The following is a 25,497-nucleotide window of genomic DNA, read 5'->3' as shown; positions in this document are numbered from 1 at the left end:
TGGAAGTTTCATACAAAGTACGAATGAGTTCATTTTCATGTGCTGCAGTCTAGCACACACTCTGTCTGCCAGCTTAGGGTATGTAGCTGTATTTTCCAGAGAGGGGATGTTTGCCTTCTTTGCATCCATCATAGTAAAAGTCCTGCAAATGAAAAATCCTTCACAAGACCAGAGGTATTCTAAACCTACCGAGCGACATTAATGATGAAAATGTCAGAAGTGAAAAACTTCCCAGAGTATCGAATGTTTTACTGCTGTAACTGAAACCAGCAGAAAGAACATAAAGCACTGAAACTCTGGGGTGGAGCCGACTTTTAGTCCAGTACTGCACCGTTTGAGAACACTTCAAATTATGTTTACTTTACTAACATTTATTTTAGTGATGTCTGATATTCTGAAGGAGAACTGTAAAATAAATGTCAAGTAAAAATATAACATTTCGTCTTAAATGAGATGGAGCAGAAGGATAAAGTAGCATAAATTACTGTGTATTATAGTATTTCTGTGCACTGCTAAGGTACATTACAGTGTACAGGTGTAGTTTAAAAACATCTGTCCACTGATTGGTGGTTGCATTCTGAGGGCGTTTTAGGTTCTGTTACTCTGCACAGGTCTTGAGTAACAGTATCAGACGTAATGAAGCAAGTTTCCCTCAGACATTAAAAGTAAAGCATCAAAAGAGTAAAGCAGGTAGAATAAAGAAGCACGGAGACAGGTGGGCTCATTCAGAAAAACACTCCTCACATTTATTGACTCTTGGATCTCTGGGCCGAAGCCAAAGCTAACACACATTTGGCACAAAGACAGACACGATTCATTGGATTTTTCCAAACAACGGCCCGAATCACAGGCCTAACAGACGAAGACCTGCCGCTGTGCAGAACGTTCCCCTGTCTCAGAGATTCAGGCATCACTGCGGCAATGATCGACTGGACACGGCGAGGTCATCCCCTCGCATCCACCGCATCAGCTCCAGGTTCAAGTATGTTTACAGTGCGAAGACCTCTCTACAAGCAGCGACATGTTTCCTGTTATCACGGCTGCACCACGAGGCGACAGCAGAGACGAAGCAGATCACAGCAGCCTGCTGCAGCCACTCAGCGTGCACTTAATTCAGGTCTTTGCACTTCAGTTATTTACACATGCGCTGCTACTTTGTGTTAGCTTTTTCAAGGGGTAGCTTCAGCCTAACATGCAACGAGGAAGGAAAAAGAACAGAAGAAAGACCAAAATGTCTGGTTTGTGCTTGGGATGCCAACTTTACCTGTGTGAAGTTACAAAAACAGGATGCCACAAAAAATATGTATCGGTCGTTTTAAAGCAAAGCTGATTAATTTTTGAATCAAAATATTACAGGATTCTGAGATGTTCTCAGGCGCTTTGTTTTAAACGAAGGACAAAATAAAAATGTGTCAGTTCAGCGAGCTGGAACAGGCGTTGGCGTGTTTACTGAGGTTGAGATGTTGACATTTCTGTGAGTCAGGTGGCTTTGCAAAGACTTTTATTTACTCTGAATGTCTTAAATCCTGCACTCTAGTAAAATGAAAAACCTAACAGCAGCTATACTGTTAGGCAGGGAGTTTCAACTTAAAGATCAATAAACTGAAAATGAAAATTCTTTGGAAAATAAAGAAACTGTAACCTTCTTCCATCCTGCAGCTTCCTGTGTGACACTCACAGAGTTTTATAATTAGCTCACTCCGGCTGAAATGTTTTGAAGTGCAGGTCAAAGATTGATGTCGCTTCTGGGTCTGAAAAGTGAAGCCAGTGCAGAGCGTATTATTTCTAATGGCCAGCAGGGGGCGTCTCCTCTAATTGTAAAAACAAAACCCTATATTTGGATTTGTATGTATATGATTATTCTATATTTATTTCCTGATGAGTGCATCGTCTAAAACTCTGGTTTCAAGTTTTACTGAATACAACACGATGTTCATTTTGGAAATTATGGTCCCCTTTAAACTAAAACAGAGGATAAAGTCGGCTATGATTTACGGCACAGCTCTCTTGCGACTGTCAGAGCCACCTCAGCCCGAGGCTTCAAACACGATGCTGTCTTTTATATACAGTCTATGGAGCATCAGCACTGTGGAGAACAGTGAGATCTCATGTCAGTTTTTTGTTCTGTGTGCTTTCTGGATCGAGAGGCCGACGGGACTTTGAGGGTGAAGCTGAGCGGCTACAGATGCTGCAGATTTGTGATCGGCTGACAGAGTAAAAGCAGCTCGATGAGACGTTAAGGCAAAAAAACATTCTTTGGCAAAACAAGAGAAAACTAAAGAAACATCACACAAACATGTTTGCCTGCTGGTGGGATAAGAACGTGCGGACGGCCCGGAGACTGTTGTCCACCTCTACACACACACACGCACACACACACGCACACACACACACACGCACACACACACGCACACACACACACAGAGAGAAACACATGCAGTAAGACATGAACACTGAATCAACACACAGCTGAACACAGACACGACAGAGTAAGGCAGTTACAGACGGACGCACGCCATAGATATGTTCATTATGCTTGTTATTACACACTTTGGTCATTTAAAATAAACTATTCTGTAGATTTTATATGTCTGCAGTTTTACAAAATACATTTTCAGATTTTTACGGTTTACGAGCAGCTTTGACAGAATAAATACACACATTCAGATTCGGAGCAAAGCAAAGAACTCTGTCAGAAAAGCTTCTATCAGCTCAGGTTAAAGGGTGGCAGCAGGTGGAGGCCTTAACACTAGCATCCCCTCTGTGCAGCAGCGCCCCCTGCTGCTGTCTGCAGTTGGGTTTTACAATCTGCACCAGAAAATTTGCCTCAACCAGCAACTGATTAAAGGACATTTAAAGGGAAAAACAACCTCTGAATTTGTGAAGGTATTTGATTAGTAACAAATCAACATTAAACAGGTAAAATCAGGCCCAAGTCAGCAGCTGCAGAGAGGGGTTTGAATGCACTTTGCTACAACCAAGGACCAAGGATTATTTTTATTGTTTTATTCATAATCTGTGATTATATTGCACTCACTATGTCACTTATAACTCCTTCACTTTGTAATAAACTACATAAAATATGAAATTGTCCTCCAACTTGTAATCAAATGGACTTTGTTAATGTCCATCTGCAGCAAGAATATGCTGATACGTGATTACGTAGTCATAAATTGCAGATTTGATCAATAACACACAGATTTTCCTACGCAGACCTACAGCAGAGCAGCAGCGAGACTGAGAGCTGATTCTGTCCATGAGGCCACACAGAGATCAGACGGTTCACGTACAGACTCAAACAGACAGTGAAAGGATCAACTAAAGAAGTTTGTCTGCAGGACTTTCTGACAGAAAGACAAAGGCCACTTTGACTTCACGGCCCTGGTCGTGCTTTTAAAGTTACTTATAACTCTCTCCCTGTTTGCCATCCACTCTCAGACATCAGGATAAATAAAGCTGGCAAACATGTTTATGAGAGAGAAGAGCTGACAGGAAGCTGCATATTTAATCTTTACTAGAACGCTGATGTTTAAGGTGCCTCGGTTTTATGCCCACTGTGAGGACATCCATCTGTGGTGCTAGCGGTAGAGCTTTGTCTGATAATCACTGGGTTGGCAGGTTGATTCTAGGCTTGAGTCCCTCCGGATGGTGAACAGATAGTTAGTGTTTTGTGGCCTCTCCACTTTTAAAATGAATCAGAAAGCCTTGAAGGGAAACTTCTCTTGGCTCTGGACTTAGATGTTGATTAGCCTGCCACTAAAAATAGCTCCAAATAAATACACTATGTCCTCCTGTTTATCTGATAAAACTACAGAGAGCTTTCTGAAGGAATTACCAAACCTTTTCAGAAAGCTTTAAGGCTTCAGCACTGGGCTCAGAGCTGAGAGCCGCAGACTGAGAAGAAACGATCCTGATGAAACAGCAGCAGGAACTCAGCTAATTCACTCAATCATGTCCAAAAACTACAACCACGTGGAGCTTTGGAGTACCATCAGTCTGACCCCTTTACCCTGCTTTGAGGTCAAAAGACAAAACTCTGCATTTTTGAGGAAAATGAAAAGGCTAAAGAGGCGGAGACAGGAAGCTGAAAGCCACGAGAGACACATAAACACACAGCTGCTTTGAGTCTGAACATGAGAGCTGATAAAATCTGTAACATCACACCGTTCACCTGCCTAACAGTCACCTGAATCTGAACACCTGTCTGCACCTGTGTCGGCTGGTGACGCGCAGATCAAAAGCAGCAGGTGACCTCTGACCTCTGCAGGTTGGTCACATGGAGCTCAGGCTACAGGAGAGAAGATCGGACCTGCTAAGAGGTGCAGCTGTGGGAGGATGGATGATGAGCTAGTTTCCTATTGGACGGCCTAACAGGAAGCACATCACCTGATGTCTGTGAGTATCCTGAAGCTGCTGATTGGTGGAGTCCAGCCCTGCTCTGCAGGTGGCTGATGTTCCACTGATCTGGCATCTGCTGTTACAGTTGGGTGGGGCCTCTGCTGTGAGGCTCAGGAGGGGGCGATGTCACCAGGCTCCTCAGGTACACACAGGGGGTCCTCCTCCTCCCAGAGCCAGGGGCGGAGCTAGGTGGCGGAGGTGGAGGCGGCAATGGCCCGGGGGGCTTCAGGGAAGACATGAGCGGCTGCATCTCCGCAGCCACTCCCCCTTCCACGTCCTCTTCTTCTTCCTCCTCCTCCTTCTTCTTGTCTGGGAAGAGGAACGAGCCCTGAGACACCTGAGGTCCGATGGAGAAAGTGCTGCCCGCTGCGCTGCCGGGTGGCGTGTAGGAAGCTGGGCGGGGTCCACCCAGCCTGGAGAGGGCGCTCACCCGTGGGTGGATGGGCTCAGCAGGGGCCGGTGGGGAAGAGATGCTCTCCAGAGAGGAGATGCTCTGGTTCCAGGCCTGCTGGAGGTCCACTGGGATGATCTTTGTGGCCTCCAAAGACACGCAGGGGGGAGGCGAGCCCAGACTGCCTTTCCACGGCAAATGACTGTCCTCACTGGTTGGTGAGGAGGGTGCGGGTGGTGGTGAGGGCGGTGCAGGTGGTGGTGGTGGTAGTAGCGGAATTTGACACCCTTCCAGAGCTGCTGGCACTGAAGGATGAGACACAACAGGGGGATAGTTACTGAGCAGCGAGGCTTGAAAGACTTAAAGGTTCACACTCTAAGAAAAGGAGGAGATTCTGATTCTGCTTTTAGTTAGTCATGTGACTTTAATCAGACGTTCACCTCAGGGACTGCAAATCAAAGATGGATGTAGCTTCTGGATCCAATAAGTAAAGCCAAGACTGAAGTGCCCAAAATCTGCAGTCTTCCTAGCAGCCAGCAGGGGGCGACCCCTCTGTTTTCTACAAGAAGTCTGGCTCAGTTAAAGTCTATGAGAACATGTCCCTAAAACTCACTTAATCTGTTAGCTCAGTAAACACTTCCTGATCACTTCACAGCTTTATTTGCCTGTTCAGTTCATTTTGTGAATGCAACATGATTTTAATTTTGTAATTTATGGTCCAAGGGCCGCTGTCCTGCAGGTTTTAGATGTGTCCTTGGTCCAACACAGCTGATTTAAATGTCTAAATGACCTCCTCAACATGTCTTGTAATGTCCTGGTAATGAAATAATCATTTGATTCAGTTGTGTTAACCCAGGGTGAGATCTAAAACCTGCAGGACACCGGCCCTTGAGGCCTGGAGTTGCCCACCCCTGCTTTAAAGCATGTCTTCCTTCGGATTAATAAGTTGCTACATTATGAGCTTACTGTGTCCCTCTGTCTGCCACTCCACTCCTCACTTATTACATCCAGATTCACACACACAAGAGAGTTTGAGGTCCACTGAGTTTTTGAGTGACACAGTGACGTTTTACCCGATTTGGGTCGCTGCTTTGGCGTCTCGGCCTTCCGAGCTATGAAGGTGATCCCGACATCTTCGTCTTTCTCTGGATCTGAATGTTCAGCTTTGTCCTCCGTCTCCACGGGAACAACCACCGGATCTGAACACAAAGACAGAGAATCACGTCTGCTGATAGGTGGAGACATTAAAATCCTCTCTGATGGCAGAGGAATCTTTCCTTAGACGTTCAGAGCAGATGTGTGGATGCGTTGGTAAGTAGAAAGAGCCCGCTGAGGCTGCAGCGCGCTCTCTTTATTTGCGTTACCTTTGTCCTGCCAGCTGACGTTACGTCTGGGTTTATCGCTGCCGTCCTCCTTGACGTCGGATCCTCGCCGCTGTTGAAAGGGGAGAGAGCAAACGTAGTGAGCCACAACAGGAAGCAGCCGGCCTTCAATCAGCAGTCCTTCGTGACAGACAGCGGTAAAAGCCTCTGCGCTGTAATCCACCAACCGTTTCACAGTCTCAAATGTCATGTTACAGTTAAACAGACTGACGCAGGGATCCATGTGCACGTTTAGACATCTTTGTGAGGACAGAAAATTGGATTGCTACTATACTTGTGGGGACAAAGTGCCCGTCCCCACAAGTTTAAGACTCAAAATCTCTTTAAAACCTTTAAACGTTGTCTCTCTCTTTCATCTTCCAGCTGCGTCACTCAGTATGAAACGTTTACAAAAGTCTAAAATATAGATTTCCTTGGACCCGTCCAACGACCGATCCACCACGTGTCCATAGTAATCTGCGGACCGCACCGTGTCATTTAGAGGGCTGTTAGTGGTAAAATGGGATTCTTTGTGAAAACAGGTTCACTCCAGAATGTCTTTTTCTTTCTTTGTTTTTAAGAAATAATCCAGTCATTTTCTGTCCGTCTGGTTCTTTCTGTTTACTGAGCTTTCCGCACAGGTAGTCCGCTGCATCATGCCTGCATAAATAAAGCTGAATGAATAACTCGCACCTCCATAATCAGCTTCGCCCACACGACACAAACAGAGAAATTTCGCCATCCAGCTGATCCGTCAGCCTCTCTGTGATATTATGGACCTGAGCTGGAAACTAGCAGGACTTTACTGAGCTTACAGAAGATATACACCCAATAAAAATGCTCGATTTGGAGCAACGGTGAGAACAGATGCAGGTACTGCATGATGTGCACTTTAAGTCCCAAAACAAGCCCAGTGAGAGCAGAGCAAAGCCAAGCTTTAAACAACTGATGGGGTGATCGTGGCTCAAGAGTTGGGAGTTCGCCTTGTAATCGGAAGGTTATGGTTCTCGGTCGTTGTGTCCTTGGGCAAGACGCTTCACCAGTTGCCTACTGGTGGTGGTCAGAGGGCCCGGTGGTGCCAGTGTTCGGCAGCCTCGCCTCTGTCAGTGCGCCCCAGGGTGGCTGTGGCTACAACGTAGCTGCCATCACCAGTGTGTGAATGTGTGTGTGGATGACTGGATGTGTAAAGCGCTATACAAATACAGGCCATTTACCATAACCGATCAGTGCACAATGAGACTCACTCATTTCACAACACAATGACACTGTTTGTCTTCATAATCTTTACGCATAAAAATTTTGCTGTGACACCAAAGGAAACATTTTCCAGCTACAGTACAGTAGATGTAGAAGTAGAAACACTTTATGAAGTACATCTACTGTACTGTATTTTCCTCCATCATCATCATCATCATCATCAGGAGTCATCTGATCGTTCCAGATCCATTCAGTCCAAACAGAGCAGGTCATGGGTTTTCTCTTGATTTAAAAAAAAATACATTGTTCAGAGCATGCTCAGAAAAGTGATTCTTAATCTCAAGCATTTCACTTCCTGGTTCATTAAAGGTGAAAAAAAAAATCCCAACCAAACTAGACAACCGCAAAAACCAGTCTGTAACGACAGCTGTTATTTCAGCATCACAATCATTCTGTTTAACAAGAAAGACCGAGGACCCTGGGACCGACTAAATCCTGGAACAGTCTAAAAGCTGTTCCTAAAAAACTGGCGTCTGGTGCACTAAGCAGAACTTTATGTTTTCTCTGGACTTTGGTTAAAGCTTGTTTCGGTGACTGATGCGTCTCACCTTTTTCAGGCTGCGTTCCTTCTTGTGGCGTTTGTATCGGGTGGATTTGAAGGTCTCCATGCGGCTCCTCATGTTCCTCTGAAACACCTCCCGGTCCTGGCGCTCCTGCTCCCCCAGCGGCATGAAGTGACGACTGTAGTGGGACTGATACTGAACACAGAGGACACCAGCCTCAGCCTCACGCACTCAAACACATTTCATTTCCCAGTGAGACCTGCTCCCCTGTCCTGATCTTCTTTAAAGATCTCAATAATGACTTTAAAGACCCTGAAACATCTTGAGTGCCCTCCAACACAATCTCCACAACTTTAAGAAACCTTGGGGCTCCAAGAAGGGAAAAACTTACCCGTCTCCTGGGTTTGTACAGGTTTCCAGCGAGGACATGGTGCGTCTCCATGTCCTCCTCCACTTTGGCTCCAGGAATGTTATCGATGACCTGGAGGTCCAGACACACACCGCTGCCGTTCTCACGTCTGGAACAGACAAACATCAGCGAGCATTCAGGCCAGTCAGAACTGAAAAGCTCACAAAGAGTTTGATAATTCACTTATCAAAGGGCACAGGGTGAAACCTGAAACTTTTATGAGTCCGGCAGGGCAGATTTTGCAGTCATGTGACTCACAGATAGTTTGTGACGTTGGTGACTTCGGGGAACGAGGCTCTGCTGGCCATCGAGGGCAGAGACAGTCTGGCTGAGGTCAGGACGTTCCCACCCTACACACACACACACACACACACACACACACACACACACACACACACACACTCTTCAAAACATGTCTTACTGCAGGTGCACTACTTGCAAATCACCTGGTGGTACAGTTTGGTGGTTCAAACGAAGCGGTGACCTCCACAAAATCAAATGAAACCAACAGCGAAGCACCAAAACTTGCAGTTCCTTTAATGACCACCAGAGGCCCCAGCACTCAGTCAGTCATAAACAGTATTCAATCTGAGACCCTCCTCATTTGTTACAACCCACAGTTAATGTTATTGTAAACATTTTTGTGGTTTTCTGACAGGCAAAGGGACATTTCACCCTGAAGTCAAATTAACAGGAGCCACCTGAGGAATTCCAAGCATGTCCCACTGGGAGGAAGCTCCAGGGTAGACCCAGAGTGGATATTCCCACCTGTTGTGCTGTTTATCCATCAAACTAAAAGTCTGTTTCCAGAAATGCTGACCTGGTTTCTAAGAAGTTTTCTGTAGGAAAAATGATAAAGTTACTGAATTTTTAAATGCTGTGTATGGATTTTTAGCGGTGGAGATTTTTGTGCTCTCCTAAAAACATATGATGGATCGTCATATAATAAAAAGGCTGTCTCGATGTGAAGCAGCGTTCTGCTTCATGAAACGTTCCTGTTTTCCTCATAAATCTGGTCCAGGGGTTTTCCTCGTCTCAGCTGGTGGGCTGATAAATAAAACTCACCTCTGCTCTGACTCTAATGTCGGCCTCACGGGGGGACTGAGCGTTAGCCTGGAGGCCCCTCACTGTGTTTCAGGCTGATTTATTAAAACGCTCAGCTTGTGCAGGTGCGGGTCAGAGTGTTTGTGTTTCACTCTGCTGACCAGGAAAGTTCACAGTCGTGAAAGGAGACGCCAACAAGTCCAAAATCAGAGCCAGCTCAGTCTGAGAACACTGAGACAGAATTTAAAGGAAGGACCTTAAAACTGGAAAATTTTCAAAGCCATAAAAGAGACGATTTCATGACTTTTCACAGGCAATTTATCTCCAAAGGTGGGAAACTCTTTTGTCAGAGAGGTCAGTGTAGTTATTCTTCTTCTTCTTTCAGCTGGTTCCTTCAGGGGTCACCACAGCAGATCATCTGCCTCCATGTCACACATTCCCAGCATCCTCTTCTGTCACACCCACGCTCTGCACATCCTCCTCCTCTGAAGTCTTCCTCTTTTCCTCCTGCCTGTTAGCTCCATCTCCATCCTCCTTATATATCGCTCTCCCTGCTCTGCCTCTGTCTCTGATGTACTCATTTATAATCCTGGTCCAGCTCGGCCTCCATCTCCAAACCACACATCACAGCAGGTCTCACTGCCATCCTGTAAACCTTCGCTTTCACACTTGCTGCTGTCTTCTGTCACAACTCAACTCTGACACTCGTCTCCACCCACTCCACCCTGCCTGCACTCTCTTCTTCACCTCTCTCAAGCACCGTCCTCTCTGTTAATCACAGCGTTAAACTAGAACAGGAAAATTTTTTTATAAAAAAGCAAGTAGAGCAGAATGAAATAAAACAGAATAATACAAAATATAGTGTGTCAATAAGTAAAAGCTAAATAAAATAATACAATGAAAGATAACATTCCTGAATGAAATAAAAGTTCATAGAAAAAAAATCATTTTCTAAATATTTTCAAATTATATTTTCAAAGTAAAAACAAATGATGCTGTTTTCTTAATGCGTCTGGATTTGTACGAACTGATGCTCAGGGATCGACGAGTCTCTGTCATATTTTGAATGTTTCTAAAGTGTCGTCTTCCTCCTACACACAGCAAACCTCTGTCAGCTTCACACTGAAGCCTACTGGCTCTAATTCTTGGTTTAGTTCTCCACCTGGTGGCTTTCAGAGGAACTGACAGAGACGGGACGTCATCGCTCATCGGTCCATGAAATATGCAAGTCACTGTCAGCAGAGAGGGATTATACCTCGTCGTTTACGGGCACGTGTGTGGTTCTCTTTATGAATCTGGTCCCTTTCATTTTCATTTTCTGAAAGTTTTCAGTGTTGGCAAAACCAAAAGCCATAACTGACTTTCATACATGTTATTGATATAAAACTACGATAGATGTAAAGCTGACACGCTTTAAAACTCTCTCGATGTGACAGTGAAGGACTTGCTGGCTGCTTTCCTTCTTTACACTTAATGTTAGTAATGCTTGGATGGTTTTTCCGACCTGGTCGATGACGCTGATGGCGTCTCTGATGTTGATCTTCTGATAAGCCTCCCACAGTTCACTCTTCCTGTAGACGGACTTCCTCAGCAGCAGCTTACTCAGGTAGTTCTTGTCAAACTGCTCCCACCTGAGCTCAGACAGGGCGACAGGTATGAAACACTTTGTCTCTGCAGCTTCCTCTGATGTTGCTGTAACATTGCAGTGATGTCGGGGACACTCACTTGTCTCTCCAGTGGTGATATCCCTGCAGTCCTGCAATGTCCTCCACCGCAGTCAGAATGTGGTCGAAGGCCTGGAGACAAAACATTAATGAGAAGGGCGACGGTGAAGAAGGTGAAGAAGAAGAGGAAAGGGGGAAGAAAAAGAAGTCACCCTCTCGTGGATCTCCTCGTTGATGGTAGGCTTCCTGTTGGTGGCACGAGGAACTTTGAGCCACTTCACCAGCGGTTTGATGGTCAGACCCTGATGACGAGAGAAGAGTCTCAGAGAGCTTCTGGTCAAAAGTATGTGGACACCTCCCCCAGGACCTTCTCTATTGCTAAAGTCGTGATGGCACTTCCAGTCTAGCATTTTAATCTCAAAGAGACATTTACCATCGAGGTGGCAGCAAACCCACCAAAACAGAGCCATCTATCTTCGCTGTACACGCGTCTGAATCCATTAAAGGTGGATTTACCAGCACTGGATTCTCCTGTGATGGAAGATTTAGTGGAATTTTCTTTTGCTTTTCTAAATATTCCTGAGCCTTGTAGCAGTGTTTTTGCCTTCTGGTGCTTCTTTTTGTACATATTAGATGAATTTAATGTATACTTTATTGATCCCTGTGGGGAAATTTCTCTCTGGATTTAACCCATTCACTCTATATAAGTATAAGCACTGATTCTACGACATTACAGTGGAGCTAAAACTGGTGCAATGTAGCCCTGCCTCATGTCTCAGCCCCCCAGAAGACTCACAGCCTCTGAAGCAGTGTTCCAGTTTCTTCTACTGTTTCTCTAAAACAGCTCATGAACTTGAGAAGTGATTTGGTCATAATCCAGAGATGAGTCAGCGTTATCCACGTCTAAGTCACGTTTTCGTTATTATCTAAGTGATAAACCATCATCTGTTGCACTCAGACGGTAACTCATTAACAGAAGACATTTGTGGGAATCACCACCGTCTGCTGAGGTCCGTGATTCATGATGGGAATCAAAGGTCCTTCAGCCTCAACGTCAACTCATGACTTACACCAAAGTATACTCTTTCGATTTAGTGTTTAGAATAGAACAGAATAGACTAAACAGACGCTAACTCAGTTGGCTGCTTCTGATTCCAGGGGATCCTTTTAGCTGGAAATGCTTATTCTATCTAAATTAAGATGATATCAAACACATGCATGTGTGATTAACACCTAAGATGATGGAAGGATGAATCTGTGAGTCCTCCTAACAGCCTGAAGCAGACACAGTTAATGCTGGGTCCTCATTTTGATTGGTTGCTTTGCAGTTGACTCCGTTGGGTGACTTATAATGATGGTGAGAAGGCCTTAAATGGGTTTTTTTGGAACCCAAAAACAATTCCTGTTTGTTATCTGCAGAGGCTTCGAAGCACACTGAGTGCAGCATGAAGGACAGGGATGGTTGGACCTGCTGCTAAAGTCTGTTTCACTAAAACTTCCAAAAAATCCACGTAAGAAATAAGGTATCAGCCGAGTCCGACTTTCCTCCAATTTCCTCGATAATTTCACCACTGAATGTGAAATTAAAGGCCACTTTATAACATCGACAAACTCGTTTCTGTTTTTTTAAAACACTTAACTTGTGACAGATTCCAGGTCTGACACAGATCAACAAGCGAGTCAAATTTCAGTCAGTCAGCAGCCAGTTAGTGAGAAAAACAGAAAAATGGCTGAAGCGAACAGACGCTAATCGGTCAAATTTAAGGGGGGAGGGGAGCAGGGCAACCTCAGGTCGCCCTTTAGCCACGCCCCTGCTCCCATCTGTGCAGAATAGTGTAACTCACTGGTGTCAAACTAAATTTAATCTGTGTAAAAGTCACGGCGTGGGTCACCTGACCTCACTGGTTTGCTCGTCTGTCTTTCAGGGAGGGCGCTGAACGCCGTCATTCCTACCTGAAACATGACGGTGAAGAAGACGACCACGATCGTCGTTGCGACGAAGTAATCCTTGGCTTTGACTTGCTCGCCGTCTAGCAGTACCACCAGGGCGAACGCCACTGCTCCTCGAAGGCCGCCATATGACATCACCACCTGGTCAATCTTCTCCAGTGGCACGAGGCGGAAGCGGTTCAGGACCCAGGTCTGACCAACCACACCTGGAGAAGAAAGGACGACAGTTTCACCTTTGTGCTGCATGAAATATCTTAATTTAAGGGTGGAGAAGATTCGACATATTTTCTGGATTCAATTTAAATTCTGCGCGCCTCCTTTCAGCAGGGAGAGGTGGAGCAGGAGGGGGAAAAGCCTTAAAGGTTAAAAAGGAGGTTTTTCTCTGTCTGATACGAGTGTGACATTTGAGCGTGCTCAGTTAAAGATCAGCCATGCAAAAGGTCACCGCAGGAAAAGCAAACAGAAAAGGACAAAGCTGGTTTATTCCATCAGCGATCATCGAGCAGATGCTCCGTATTTTTCTGCTTTTCCGTGAAGCCGCCGTCTCCTCGCACTCTGAAACATATCCTAGTAAGATGCTGAACTATTTTAAGACACGATGGAAACCGACTGACCGACAGCTCTGAAAATTAAGATGAAGACGAGGGTGCAGGACACCAGGCCCGTGTCCCAGGCCCACTTTGACTTGTCCACAGCTGAGATGCCCAGGAAGATGAAGATGATGGTCTCTGCGATGCTGGCCAGAGTCTTCATGGTGTACTTCACCGTGGTTCGAGACTTCTGGGAAATGTTGGCCTCCACATATTTGTTGGCCCCGATGCCACAAAAGGTCATGCTGAGATGTGACAAAAAGACAAAGTGAGACATGCTGTAAAACTTAAAATCAGACCAGAGTTGATACAAAAGATGGATGGAAATGTTTTTGTTTTTGCAACCAGAGAAGTCGCCATCTGCTGATGATCAGAAAGAATGCAGATTTGCGACACCTTAGACCCAGAACCCGCTCCATCTGTTGTACACTGGTAGTTCTGATTTATAGAGGATGGACTTACGACAGGATGGCGGACAGGGAGAAGAGCTCGGCGGTCAGGTAGGCCAAGTAGACCATCAGGAAGACAAGGAGCGGCTCGATGATCCGGACTTTCTTGGTGAAGCGAGTGATGAAGCCCAAGATGACGGCAAAGATCAGACCCACCATAGTCCCCCCGATACTGACGATGAGGAAGGAGGCTGCAGGAGAGGAGGAGGACGTAAGTCACAGGACTCAGGTTTAAGTCAAAGTTTGATCCTTTCTGTGGACTCACCGACTCCTTTGAAGTAATCTGCTGTCTGCACATTCTCTGCTCCCACTTCCACAAAGGAAATGTAGACTTTATATAAAACCTGCAGAACACAGACAGGTTTAGACTGTAGGTGTTTGGAGGTCTGAGCCCACGGACGGTCTAATGTTTAGTGATCTGCGTCTCGGGAAAATCAGTTAAAGTGCAGGTGCTTAATAGCACCACAAGGTGGAGCCTCATTCTTTTTTTGTTATTTGGAGCTGGAGCGCTCACAGGCTAACAGAGGTCATCATGTATGACCAGGCAGCAACCTTTGACCCCGGGGCTGATAAATGAAGCCATCATGAGGTGATAAAAACTGTAGTTCCTTGAGTGGCCACTTGAGGCTGACTTCAAAAAGAGTCATTCCCCCAACAAACGGTTTCCATTTATAGCTAATTATTTTGTTTTGTTGTTTTTTGTATCTCACCTGTATAGATTTTGTTCACATTTAAGGACTGGCAGCCTCAGCCGGCGGTTCTCTGCTCAGCCTCACCTCAACTTAATTAAGTTTTTAATATACTCAGTGTCTCAGCAGTGTGGAGGTTCACACGTATTGCTTCACACGCAAAAGATTCCAGATTTGAAAGCAGGAGGTGACACAGAGCAGCCTCAGGGGTCACAGGCTGCTGCACTCCGAGTGTCAGCCCCGTGGGAAGGTTGTGTCAGGTGGGGCACGTGCTGCAAAAAATCTGCTCCCAATTATTGCAGCTTCATTTTCTGCGGCTTCCCTTTGGGAAACCTCTCAAGAAGTCTGTGCTGCAGTTTCTGTGATTTAAACTCTAATACAATCAAGATGAAGAAACATGTTGTTGCTGTTCTGTTCACTGCCAGGTCACCTCTGTACGGTGCATTTTTGAACGTACTGCCCAACACTAGTGATAACCAGCTGGATATCAGCTCACTTCACTGGGTTATATTGCTTTCTTTTTTATTGTCCTGCAGTGGAAACCCCCTCCCTGCTTTTCAAACACTGATTTCATGTCCTCTGCTCTCTAAGCTGATTCACACAGTATGAATCTCCACTTTATACCCACAAATAATCATTTCACAGCAGGAATTCCAGGCATTCTTACTGTTTACAGGACCTTAATGTGCTGCGTGACAACAGTAAATTATGGCGTGCGGCTTCGGGGAAGCATGCAGCACTCAGCTGAGCCTGAACAGTAATAACTGTGATGTGAAGCGATTGAGCAGCAGTAGTGAGCGGCCAGCCTGAGAAAATGAACTCCTTCCTTCGTCCTGTGCTTGCAGGTCATGGCTGCAGTGCTCCCACACTTTGGATTTTTCCATTTCTTGGTGGGATTAGCTCAGATTCGGAGTGCTGCTGAGGATTAGACAGTTGCAGTGTTAATCTTCTCACAACTGATTAATCTCAGCTTTCTCAAACAGTAAATGTGAGAAAATGTGAAGGTTCTGCTCTTCTGTCCTGGTCCGTGTTCATCACGCAGCTCTGCTGCTCCGATTCACCAGATTCTGTCTCTTCTCTGTCTCTCTTGATGTGGAGTAACATCGTAAATCAGCGGACCTGCTGCCGCTCAGACCGGCACCAGCACCCACACTCGACCTTTCACTGCCACCATCACTTCATACAAATGCAACAAGTGAAGTATGAAGGAAACGATATGTTCGCACAAACACGGCCCACAGTGCGTCCTTGTGTGCTAGTCATTGTTGACCTTGTAAGCCGCTCTGTTGCCACAGCAACACACCTGACATGATGAGGCATGTGTGAGAGCGTATGTGTGTGTGTGTGTGTGTGCAGCTCTGCCTTAACATATCATGTGTTTCTGTGCTGGTTTTACACCTACTGTGGGGACGTACGTCTGTTTGCTCAATTGCTCAATTTTAAGATGTGTTTTGAACAGGAAAATACTGTGTGGAGATGCACGTGTGTGTTGTTTATTTTTTATTGTAATTTAAGTTAGAAAATATGACCTTTGATATCAAGAACTGTTTTGCAAATGTGTCAGCAGAGATTTCACAGACTAAAAAGAAAGAAAAACACATACATACAGAAAATAAGTTTACACATGTATCAGAGTTTCTGGTGATATAATCATGATATAAAAACTTGTATTATTATTGGAGTCTTTCAGGATTGGGTGATAAGTTACAATTTTAACACCATCAGTAACAATAACCAGCTGGTGATTGTTATTGACGCATGTGTGCGTGCCACTTTCCATCCCCCGTCCCTTGTGCCTGACGGACTGTGTGTGGTTCTCACCACGGTGACGGCGTCGTTGACCAGTGACTCTCCAAACACGATGATGAAGAGCGTTTCATTGACGTGAACCTCCTCGAACACGGCCAGCACCGCCACGGGGTCGACGGCTGAGATCAAGGCGCCGAACAGCAGGAAGTCCAACATTTCGGCCTGCACGTGCTCATCTGCAGGGACACGCGGGAAATATGAAGAGACGGGACAACACAACAATAACAGGAAGTTTCCAGTTTTAAACGAAGCAACTTTAACATTTTAAAGGAAATTATTCTGCGCCACTGGTTCTCAGATGGTCGGCGAACTCTGTCAGTACTGTGTTTGCAATGATTACGAAATCTATCACAAACCAGTGAAGACAACAGAGAGTTCAGAAGAGAGTGCAGGTAGGGTGGAGTGGGTGGAGTTGAGTGTCGGGGGTGATTTGTGACAAAAGGATAGCAGCAAGAGTGAAAGAGGAAGACCTCAGAGAGAACATGCAGGGGGCTGGTGTGACAGAGGAGGAGACGGAGGCAGGTGAGCTTCTGTGGGGAAGGAGAGGTGATATGTGTTCGTTTATTCGCTGTCATATATAAATCGTGCTCAAGAGTAGGAAGCATAACCACGACCATGATATACATGACCAAAGTAAGTAATGAGGTCAGCACACGTCTAAAAAAACCTGTGAGAAACGAAGAGTTAAAGGAAGAGGAGGTACAGTGGCTCGTTTCAGACAGAGGATGGACCGGAGGGACACACCGAAGCCCAACATGACAACATAAATAAGGACTATGTTGAAATTTGGATTACGGAAAGCTGCTCTCACTGAGTCCAGAAAATAACAATAAAGGTGGAAATGAGCACCATGAATCTCCTTTAGAGGCACTTAATGTACTGTAAATTTACTGCTGTGTGTTTGTCCTGAACAAATGCTGTTCGCTGGCACATTTAACTCAAATTTATTCACAAGTTATTTCTGTTTCCTGGAAAGAGGCGCTGCCTTAAAGACTAAACTCAGAGAACAACAAACTGATTGCTGTAAAGAGCTCGGATTGAGGGCAGACTATAAATTTACACAGAGGTGGGGCTATGCAGGACTGCAGATGCACACCTGTGACCTATGACCCCTGCACCCACAGCACTGACCTATGAACCCCAGCAGTTTGGCAGCGTACAGGGAGAACCCAGTGCAGAAGGCGTTCCACAGCGTTCCCACCACAGCGTATGTCAGGATGGCTCCCAGGTTGTCGAAGAAGAGCCTGGCCGGCATGAAGTATCCGGCATCACCCACGATGGTCGGCAGCAGGAAGAGGAAGAAGAGGCTGGGCTCTAGCTGGTATAGCTGCTTCTTATTGGCTATGAGGACGACCCCGCCCAGGACCAGACCCAGCAGAATCAGCATGCAGCTCTCTGGGACCACGGTGGTGAAGCGCTGGGAGAAGTGGAACACTGCAGGACAAGATGCACCGATTACAAAACAAGGCATGAAAAAGTTTGCATGACTTCGTTAAGTTTAATTATTTATCTGCTTTTCTTAATTTACCTTCTCTACCTTCTGTTTCCTGCAACAGCTCCTCTTTGTTCCTTCTGCTACTAAATCCTATGTCAGCTCTATTTTTCTCCACCTGCTTGGCTCCACAAACATCTGACTCTGCAGCTCCTGACTCGTGCTTCATTTTAGTCAGGTCTGCAGGTGTGAACACGGACATGTGTCGCACGTGTGCCGAGATGTGAGGAAGCAATTATTTGCTCTCTGAATTGTTGATATTTTTGCATTTGATGAAACACATAAACAAAAATCAGCGCTGCCTTGGACATGCAGTTAGGAATCCATCAAGGCCTGCGGTGAGTCACAACAAGACACACACACACGCTGGTGATGCTCCTCATAAATCAGGACACAGGGAAAAAACATCAAAGCCTGAACGAACATACTGTGTGCGTCTGTTTCCATGATGATTCATTTACACCAATCAGAAGGCTCTGCTCCATCAGCCAGGGCTGGATCACCATGCAGACAAACTGGGAGTCAGAGGAGCCTCTGACTTCCTCGTTATCATTTCAGTCGACATAATTTGATCAGCTGAAGCAGAATGAAGTAGAACTACAACTGATCCTACAAGTCAGACGAACCCAGAACCTTCAACTGCATCATCATCATCATCATCATCATCGTGCTTCCTGAACATTCTGCAGACTTTGATACTGAACTTTTCCAACTGAAATACGTCTTTTTAAACAGGGTAACTCTGCATTTTACTTAAGCTGGTCATCGGGATCAATGCGCCGTGTTCTCCGTGACCATGGATAACAGCGCTGGGTCATCCTCACACTGAATCCTCCACATACACACGTGGAGCATCAGCTGTTTGCAGCTTTTAACTAGAATAAAATAACAAAACATGAACAAAACTTTAAATTTCATGTGTGAATGAGCTTTCTGCCTGACTCACATATATGAACGGATATGTGTGTGACGCTCTTACAGAAAGCAGTTCAGTTACATGGTGTACTCGTACACGACTCTGTGCTCTGGATAACAGATAGCAGAGGAGGCACAACAAGAGGAGCGATACAGTCCTTCAGCTCACTGTAAAGAGCGTTGCAGAACTTTTCTAATTTTTCTAACCAACATCATAAGATAACGTCTGTCGATCTTTGAGCTTCTGGGTTTGTGTCTTAACACTTTAAAACCTGAACCATGAAATAATTACTTAGTTTGTCAAACAGAGTGTTAAATTAAACTTTCTGACAATTTAATTAACTATTTATGGAAGCCCGTTTCCGCCACTAAATAAAAACAAAACAGCTAGTATCCATAACTCAAAATTTCGAGTTACTTTTCTCAAAATTTCGAGTTAGCTCTGCCAATCAAAAATATAAGTGAATGAGGTCGCTTTCTTGTTACCCGGAAGCATATGGCGCAGAGGAACGCGCACTCAAAAACGGATCCCAACAAACTGGCGCTTTGGCGAGTACGTTTGCTGATAGTAACACCATGTGATTCAGCTAATAACACGGGGATTTCATCATTTGTGAAGCCAGGCTGAAAACACTCAGCAATCTGTGCATTCACGACTGGATGTAATACCGGTAGCTTAGCTGTAGCATTTGTAGCTGAGGGCTTCAGCTTCCGGGTAACAAGGAAATGACGTCATTCACGTAGATTACTGATTGGCAGTGCTAACTCGAAATTTCGAGTTACTTTTCTCAAAATTTTGAGTTAATAAATCGAAATTTCGAGTTAATATGTCAAAATTTCGAGAAAGTAACTCGAATTTTGAGAAAATAACTCGAAATTTTGAGTTATGGATCCATTTTTTTTTTTTAGTGGCGGAAACGGGCTTCCATAACTATTTGTTTGCATATACTGTACGAGTTTTAATTTGTACCATTTTTATTGCAATTTATTTTGTTTTTTGGGGGAAAGACACACAAATGATGTAAAAGTATCAAAAACTCAAATTCTCATGATACACTTTACATTAAAGGCTTAAACTTTTTAATAGCCAACAGCAGACGACTTCTCTGGTTGCAAAGAAAGACGTGTGAGTGTGTAGAAGTTTAAGGGAAACGTTATTCTACTGCCTCTGTGAGCTATGACTCCAGCGAGCGCTTTTCTGATTATTATTAGTTAGAAGTATGATTGGATACGAGTGAAGTTACTCTCGATTTCTCAGTCGGATCTGCCCGGGTTTCAAACTCCAATACACCAACTGGGAAAACACTCATTTTGAAGCTTTATATCAGGACTTAACAAACGATGACCGTGGTCATATTTTTTATATGCTATGCTCAATAAACTAACTGCTGTGCATTCAATGAACACATTTAATAAACTATAATTAACAAATAAAATGTAATAAAATAACAATGCAGCCCATAAATGTTGAGTAAAGAAAGAGCTCGTTGTCTGATCAACATCAGTCTGAAATAAAATCCTAGATTTTGGTGCTTGACGCTTCATTGCTTGTTTCAAGAGAAGCATGTTTAATATTTGCTTTGTACAGTAGTACACACACACACACACACACACACACACACACACACACACACACACACACACACACACACACACACACACACACACACACACAGCCGAACCACCTACACACCAGACGCACAGCGAGGACAAAAAACACTGAGAACATTCAGCTGCTCAACATGACGTCCAGACATGGCCATTTATACACCACACATCCAAAGCAGCTCTGAAAACAGAGACTGACAGCGTCTGAGTCTGATTCCTCAGAGCTGCAGAGCTCCACCATTAAAACTCATCCCTGAGGCTTGTCTAAGGAGCTTGGAAAGAAAAGCGTCTGGACTTCTTTAGGTTAGGTCCAGCTTTTCTTTCCAAGCTCCTTAGACTACGATGACCTGGATGACTGAGAACCTTCACAGACATCGCTGAGGCTTCATCACCATCAAGCTACACACATACGGTGGTTTATTCTGACTCACTGCAACATGAATCGCCCCTCTGCCAAATAAAATCTAGAGCAACAAACACTGATTCATCCACTGCAGAAAATAGTCCCCAAAATGGTCTATTAACTCCTAAATGATAGTGAACAGTCTCTTAAAGAAATGACTGAGCCTAAAGTTTATATATCTGTTATGGAGGTTTGACTTTTGAAGATCAAAAGCTTAAAAGTTTTAGCTTTAAGAATGTTAAAAGACACCAGGAAAGAGCACATTTGTCTGAGACCGTCTTCAGTGTCGGATTAACCCACCCGTGGCGCTCTGTGAGCCTGGAAGAATCTCACAGTGACAGGAAACGGGGAATTTAACAGTAGATGCTTGTGTTCGGCTTTAACAACAGGAAGAACACGCAAGAGATCACCAGACCTGCTGATTTATGTCTAAATGATCTGAATGTGTGCAGCCAGCTAGAACAGAGCCACAGTGTGTGTCTGTGTGCACGCATGTGTGTGTCACTAACATTACCACATTAGTAAGCAGTATGTATAGCATGTGCGTATTATTGTCTTGCAGTGCAGTGACTCACCAGCAGCTTGGGAAGTATTTATGTCAACAGGTATTCCTCATGTTGTGGGGACTTAAATGTGCAATCATGCTATGGGGACGAGTCATTTTAACAGGGACGAAAGCGTCAAATTTTTAAGGTGAATGCAGCATTTAATGTTCGAGATTGTCTCCAGGAAGTGAATGAGAGTCATGGAAACATGGCTGTGTGTGTGTGTGTACCTGTTCAGACGTCTTTGTGAGGACCAAAAATTGGAACCTTACTATACTTATGGGGACCAACAGTCTGTCCTCACGAGTTTGAAGGCATTTCTGAGATTCAAAACGTGGTTTTAGTGTCAGGGTTACAATTAGGTTATGCTTAGGTTTAGGCATTCATTTCGAAGGTTAAGGTCAGAGTTATTGTAAGCGGCTAGGGTAAGTGTTATGTCAATTAGATGTCCTCACTAAGATATCAAAACGAGAATGTGTGTGTGTCAGTTAAAGTCCTGCTGCTCTGAAACGTTCTGAAACACTGAAGCTTTCGAGGATCGAGGTTCAAAGGTTTCTTTGTTCTTTTCACATTTTAATACTACATAAAGTTTATTGTTCATTACTATTAATGTTTAGCAGACGTGGCCAGTTCTTGGCTGATGAACAGACTCATCAACCCACTCATCCAAGCACACACGCCACATAAGCGACCTCTTACTCTACCTACAGGGACTCCTTCAGTTGTGTCAAGATGGAGACATCTTGGGGAAACTGGGGTCTCCTCCGGGATATGGACCCGGGACCTCAAGAAACCCAAAGATTAAGGATCATTCCTCTACGCTCTTCTTTCATCTACTCCTGTGCTTGTTGCTCCCTGTCAGTGGGACCCTTTCCAGCTGAAAGTGGGCTCTAACAAGATGCTGAGGTGCTGGGGTAGCACCGGTTCAACAGGATGCAGCTGATATTGAGCGGGTAGTAAGCTACTTGCCCCACAGGTTCAGGTTTCGCCAACTAAACTACTCTGTTGTGGAGAAAAGAAGCACTCACTTTAATATTGGGCTTTGAAACTCTTTGAAGTGTATTTAGGCAGCAGTGGGAGTCCTCTTGTGGTATATGCCAACCACAATCCTCTTATTTTTGCACACTGTAGAGAACACAGATCAGCACATGATGAGAAGGTGCTCATTTTAACAGCTCTGCCAGCTGGATGTCCAACATTATGTCTGTTTAGTTTTTTTTTTATTTTGGGAGTTTTCTTCTTCAGTTCTCTTAAAAGTGCTTTTTAGGTACCAAGCTGCTGAGAACAGAATTGGTGAAGGTAATCTTAGTATCTTCATAAATACATTTGTTAGTCTTAATGACTGAAGTAACAGCTGGTGTCACTTTTGCTATCTAATCATAACAAAACAAAACCAGCCATATTTCAGACAGAAAGGGTGCAGGTCGAAGCAACAGCTTCGGTACACCTACCCCTCATATTACACAGTTTAACCAACCGTGAAGTGATTGCTACGAGTCATTACGTAGAAGAGTCAGATAAAAATTTATGTCCAGAAACAGACATCAATAGCTGAAATGTGCTGTCAATGTTAAAAACTGTTAAATTTGAACATTTACAGTGATGCAAAACCAACAAATACCACCAATACTACTGATAATAATAAATGTTATACTTAATATTATGTTGTACAGCACTGATTTATTGTTGTGGCCTCATTTATCTGGAGTCTTAATTTCTTTTTATGAAAACAATATAATGACTGATTCTGTTCATGTTTTATTCACTAAATATGATTTTCTTATTTTGATCTTGGTGATATCTCAGTTTTCTGATCTCGCTTCTTTTTATGACCTCCATTTATCGTCTAATCTAATCCCCAAGAAACTAAATGTGTTTTATTACTTCGACAACTTGTTTATCATGTGAAGATTAGTTTTATTTCTGTCTTCTGTCTGGGTGGCTCATTTTTAAACTAAGCGAATAATCAGAAATAATCAGATAGATATAAATAAAAGTTGTTCAACACTGGATTAATTAACATGAAAAGAAGGCGCTGTATGGAAGGCCTCAGGTTTGACGATTTCCTTTGGGTTTCTGTAATATTACTTAGAAATCCAACCTTTATTAAAAATGTACACAGAAGAAGAACATTTCATATGCAACCAAAATCTTAAAAAGCTCAGTTATTTTAGTTTGTACAGATGCCATTTGATTAAACTTGGTCTTTTATCGAGTTGTTCAGCATGTACAGTGACTGATAAAGATTTCATAGGAGAACTGTGAGGCTAAAACCAGCAGTTAGTTCTTCCTCCTTATCTAAAACTCCAATCATTACTTTCAAACTCAGAAAATATTTTAAACTCTTGTTTTGTCGATTACAAAAGTGTTCATTATCAGAGAAAACTATAAAAGAAGGAAATTATCCCAAGCTGAGTAGGAGACCCCACTGGGGCATACTGCTAAAATAGCGTGGTCCCATATTATTAGTAAAATATTACAATTATTGGCAGTTATAAGTGTCTTCGTTTTAAAAAAGAAAATATTTGTTACTTATTTTTTCAACCATTTAATGAATTAAGCCATCAGCTCAAAGTCACCATCAGTAATGAGTCTAATTCTTCTTTTAAAGTTGTTCTAAAAACCCTGGTAACAATCAAACAAAAAAAAAATCATTTACTTTTGCTTTTCTCTACCATTTTTTAAAATTATTATTATTATTTTGGTAGCTGACAATAATCAGGGTTAGAAACATCACCAATGATTTAGACATCAGTGTTTACTATATCAAAAATGGGGTGGGTTCGGGGGGCCCAGCAGGAACTTTGTGGCCCGTGGCTCCGCAGCAGGTGATTCCGGCAGTGGCTGCAGCCATTCCCTGACTCTCATTAATAAACTTCCAGTCTGGTTCCAGCTGCAGTAAGGAGACCAGTGAAGTTCCAGTCTGTGTACTGGTGCTGGGAAACAAACACACACAAACACACACACACTTACAGATCTTGGCCACGCTGGCCACCAGTAGCCAGATGGCGATGATGTACGGGGTCTGGACGTAGCTCCACTCCCACTGGACCACCCGGTACCCGCCGCCGTGATGATGATCATGCTCCCCTGCGTCTTCCTCCTTTCCGGTGCCGGTCGGCTCCTCTGCAGCGGACCGGGCCAAGGCGACGCCGGGCGCCCCGTATTCCGCCCCGGGCTGCGGGAGGAGGAGCGGCGGGGCGGAGGGAGAGGCGGGGACCGGTGGAGAGAAGCCGAGCCCCGGCCCCCGGAGCGGCGGAGCGCCCGTCCCGGGCAGGTCGGCGGCGGCGGCCGGCAGCAGGAGCAGCATCAGTCCGAGCGGCAGCATCTCGTCCCCGGAGCTCAGCGGGCGGACATCCTCCGAGTCTTTATATACACACCGGGACACGGAGAGGACGCGGAGCGAGGCCGGGAGCCGGTTTACAACATCAACAACACACACGCGCGCGCATGGACCCACGCTCACATACACTCAGACTCCGGTAAGACACGGAGGAGGGGACACCGGAGCCGGCATGTGACCCGCCCAGTCCCCCTTTAAAGAGACGGAGACACTGCAGGTGAAGCTCTCCTGCTGACTGACTCACAGCTGATGCTCGGTACCGATCGGCTATGACGTCACACATCAATACTGCTCGGCGTGACGTCAGATTTTCAGTTCATTGACATGTTTGAACTTTGCAAACATCTGGTGATTGTAACTGCTCCTTCTTTGGGAGGATTACTGAGGAGGAGCCATGTTTCTGGAGAAACATGGTGAAGGGGCAGAGCCAGCTTGGGGGTGGGGGGGGGGGGGGGACCACTGAATGAGAAGACATGAGGTCACATCTGGGTCATTCTCCAGCAGAAGGAAAAACTATATGAAGATTTAATAAATGTATGAACAGCTGTGATCATCTTGTAAAACCAGAACATGAACAAGTTAAACTACAGTCCTCACCCAAAACAGCACAGTGTAAAGCAGGCTCATGATTAAATGACAGCCTCCTGAAACAGACTGTATATAGAAGATGGGAGTGA

At 44.7% G+C, this 25,497-nt stretch overlaps 1 protein-coding gene across 7 annotated transcripts; it reads right to left on the bottom strand.

The window, feature by feature from the left end:
* Positions 1 to 739: 739 nt before the first annotated feature.
* slc9a5 (solute carrier family 9 member A5) lies at positions 740 to 25,100 on the bottom strand. Of its 7 annotated transcripts, none has more exons than XM_082542892.1 (17): positions 22,186 to 22,217; positions 18,043 to 18,881; positions 17,646 to 17,948; positions 16,527 to 16,690; positions 14,282 to 14,360; positions 14,030 to 14,207; positions 13,592 to 13,812; positions 12,981 to 13,183; positions 11,240 to 11,329; positions 11,089 to 11,159; positions 10,868 to 10,994; positions 8,578 to 8,669; positions 8,302 to 8,428; positions 7,956 to 8,105; positions 6,154 to 6,223; positions 5,863 to 5,988; positions 740 to 5,094 (listed from the first exon to the last, which is right to left on the bottom strand). In XM_082542892.1, the coding sequence occupies exons 2-17, from the start codon at positions 18,206 to 18,208 to the stop codon at positions 4,478 to 4,480; spliced, it is 2,784 nt and encodes a 927-aa protein (XP_082399018.1). In that variant the 5' UTR covers positions 18,209 to 18,881; positions 22,186 to 22,217; the 3' UTR covers positions 740 to 4,477. The 7 variants fall into 7 exon arrangements, with proteins under 7 accessions (XP_082399018.1, XP_082399019.1, XP_082399020.1 ...); XM_082542893.1 differs by lacking the exon at positions 22,186 to 22,217 and having other exon boundaries at positions 18,043 to 18,339; positions 18,435 to 19,674; XM_082542894.1 differs by lacking the exon at positions 22,186 to 22,217 and having other exon boundaries at positions 18,043 to 18,186; positions 18,435 to 19,674.
* Between the last annotated feature and the right edge of the window lie 397 nt (positions 25,101 to 25,497).

Source organism: Aulonocara stuartgranti (assembly GCF_965226115.1).
Source record: "Aulonocara stuartgranti genome assembly, chromosome: 1".
NCBI lineage: Eukaryota > Metazoa > Chordata > Actinopteri > Cichliformes > Cichlidae > Aulonocara > Aulonocara stuartgranti.
The sequence above is the reverse complement of the archived record's forward strand: the minus strand, read 5'-3'. Positions and strand labels throughout refer to the sequence as shown.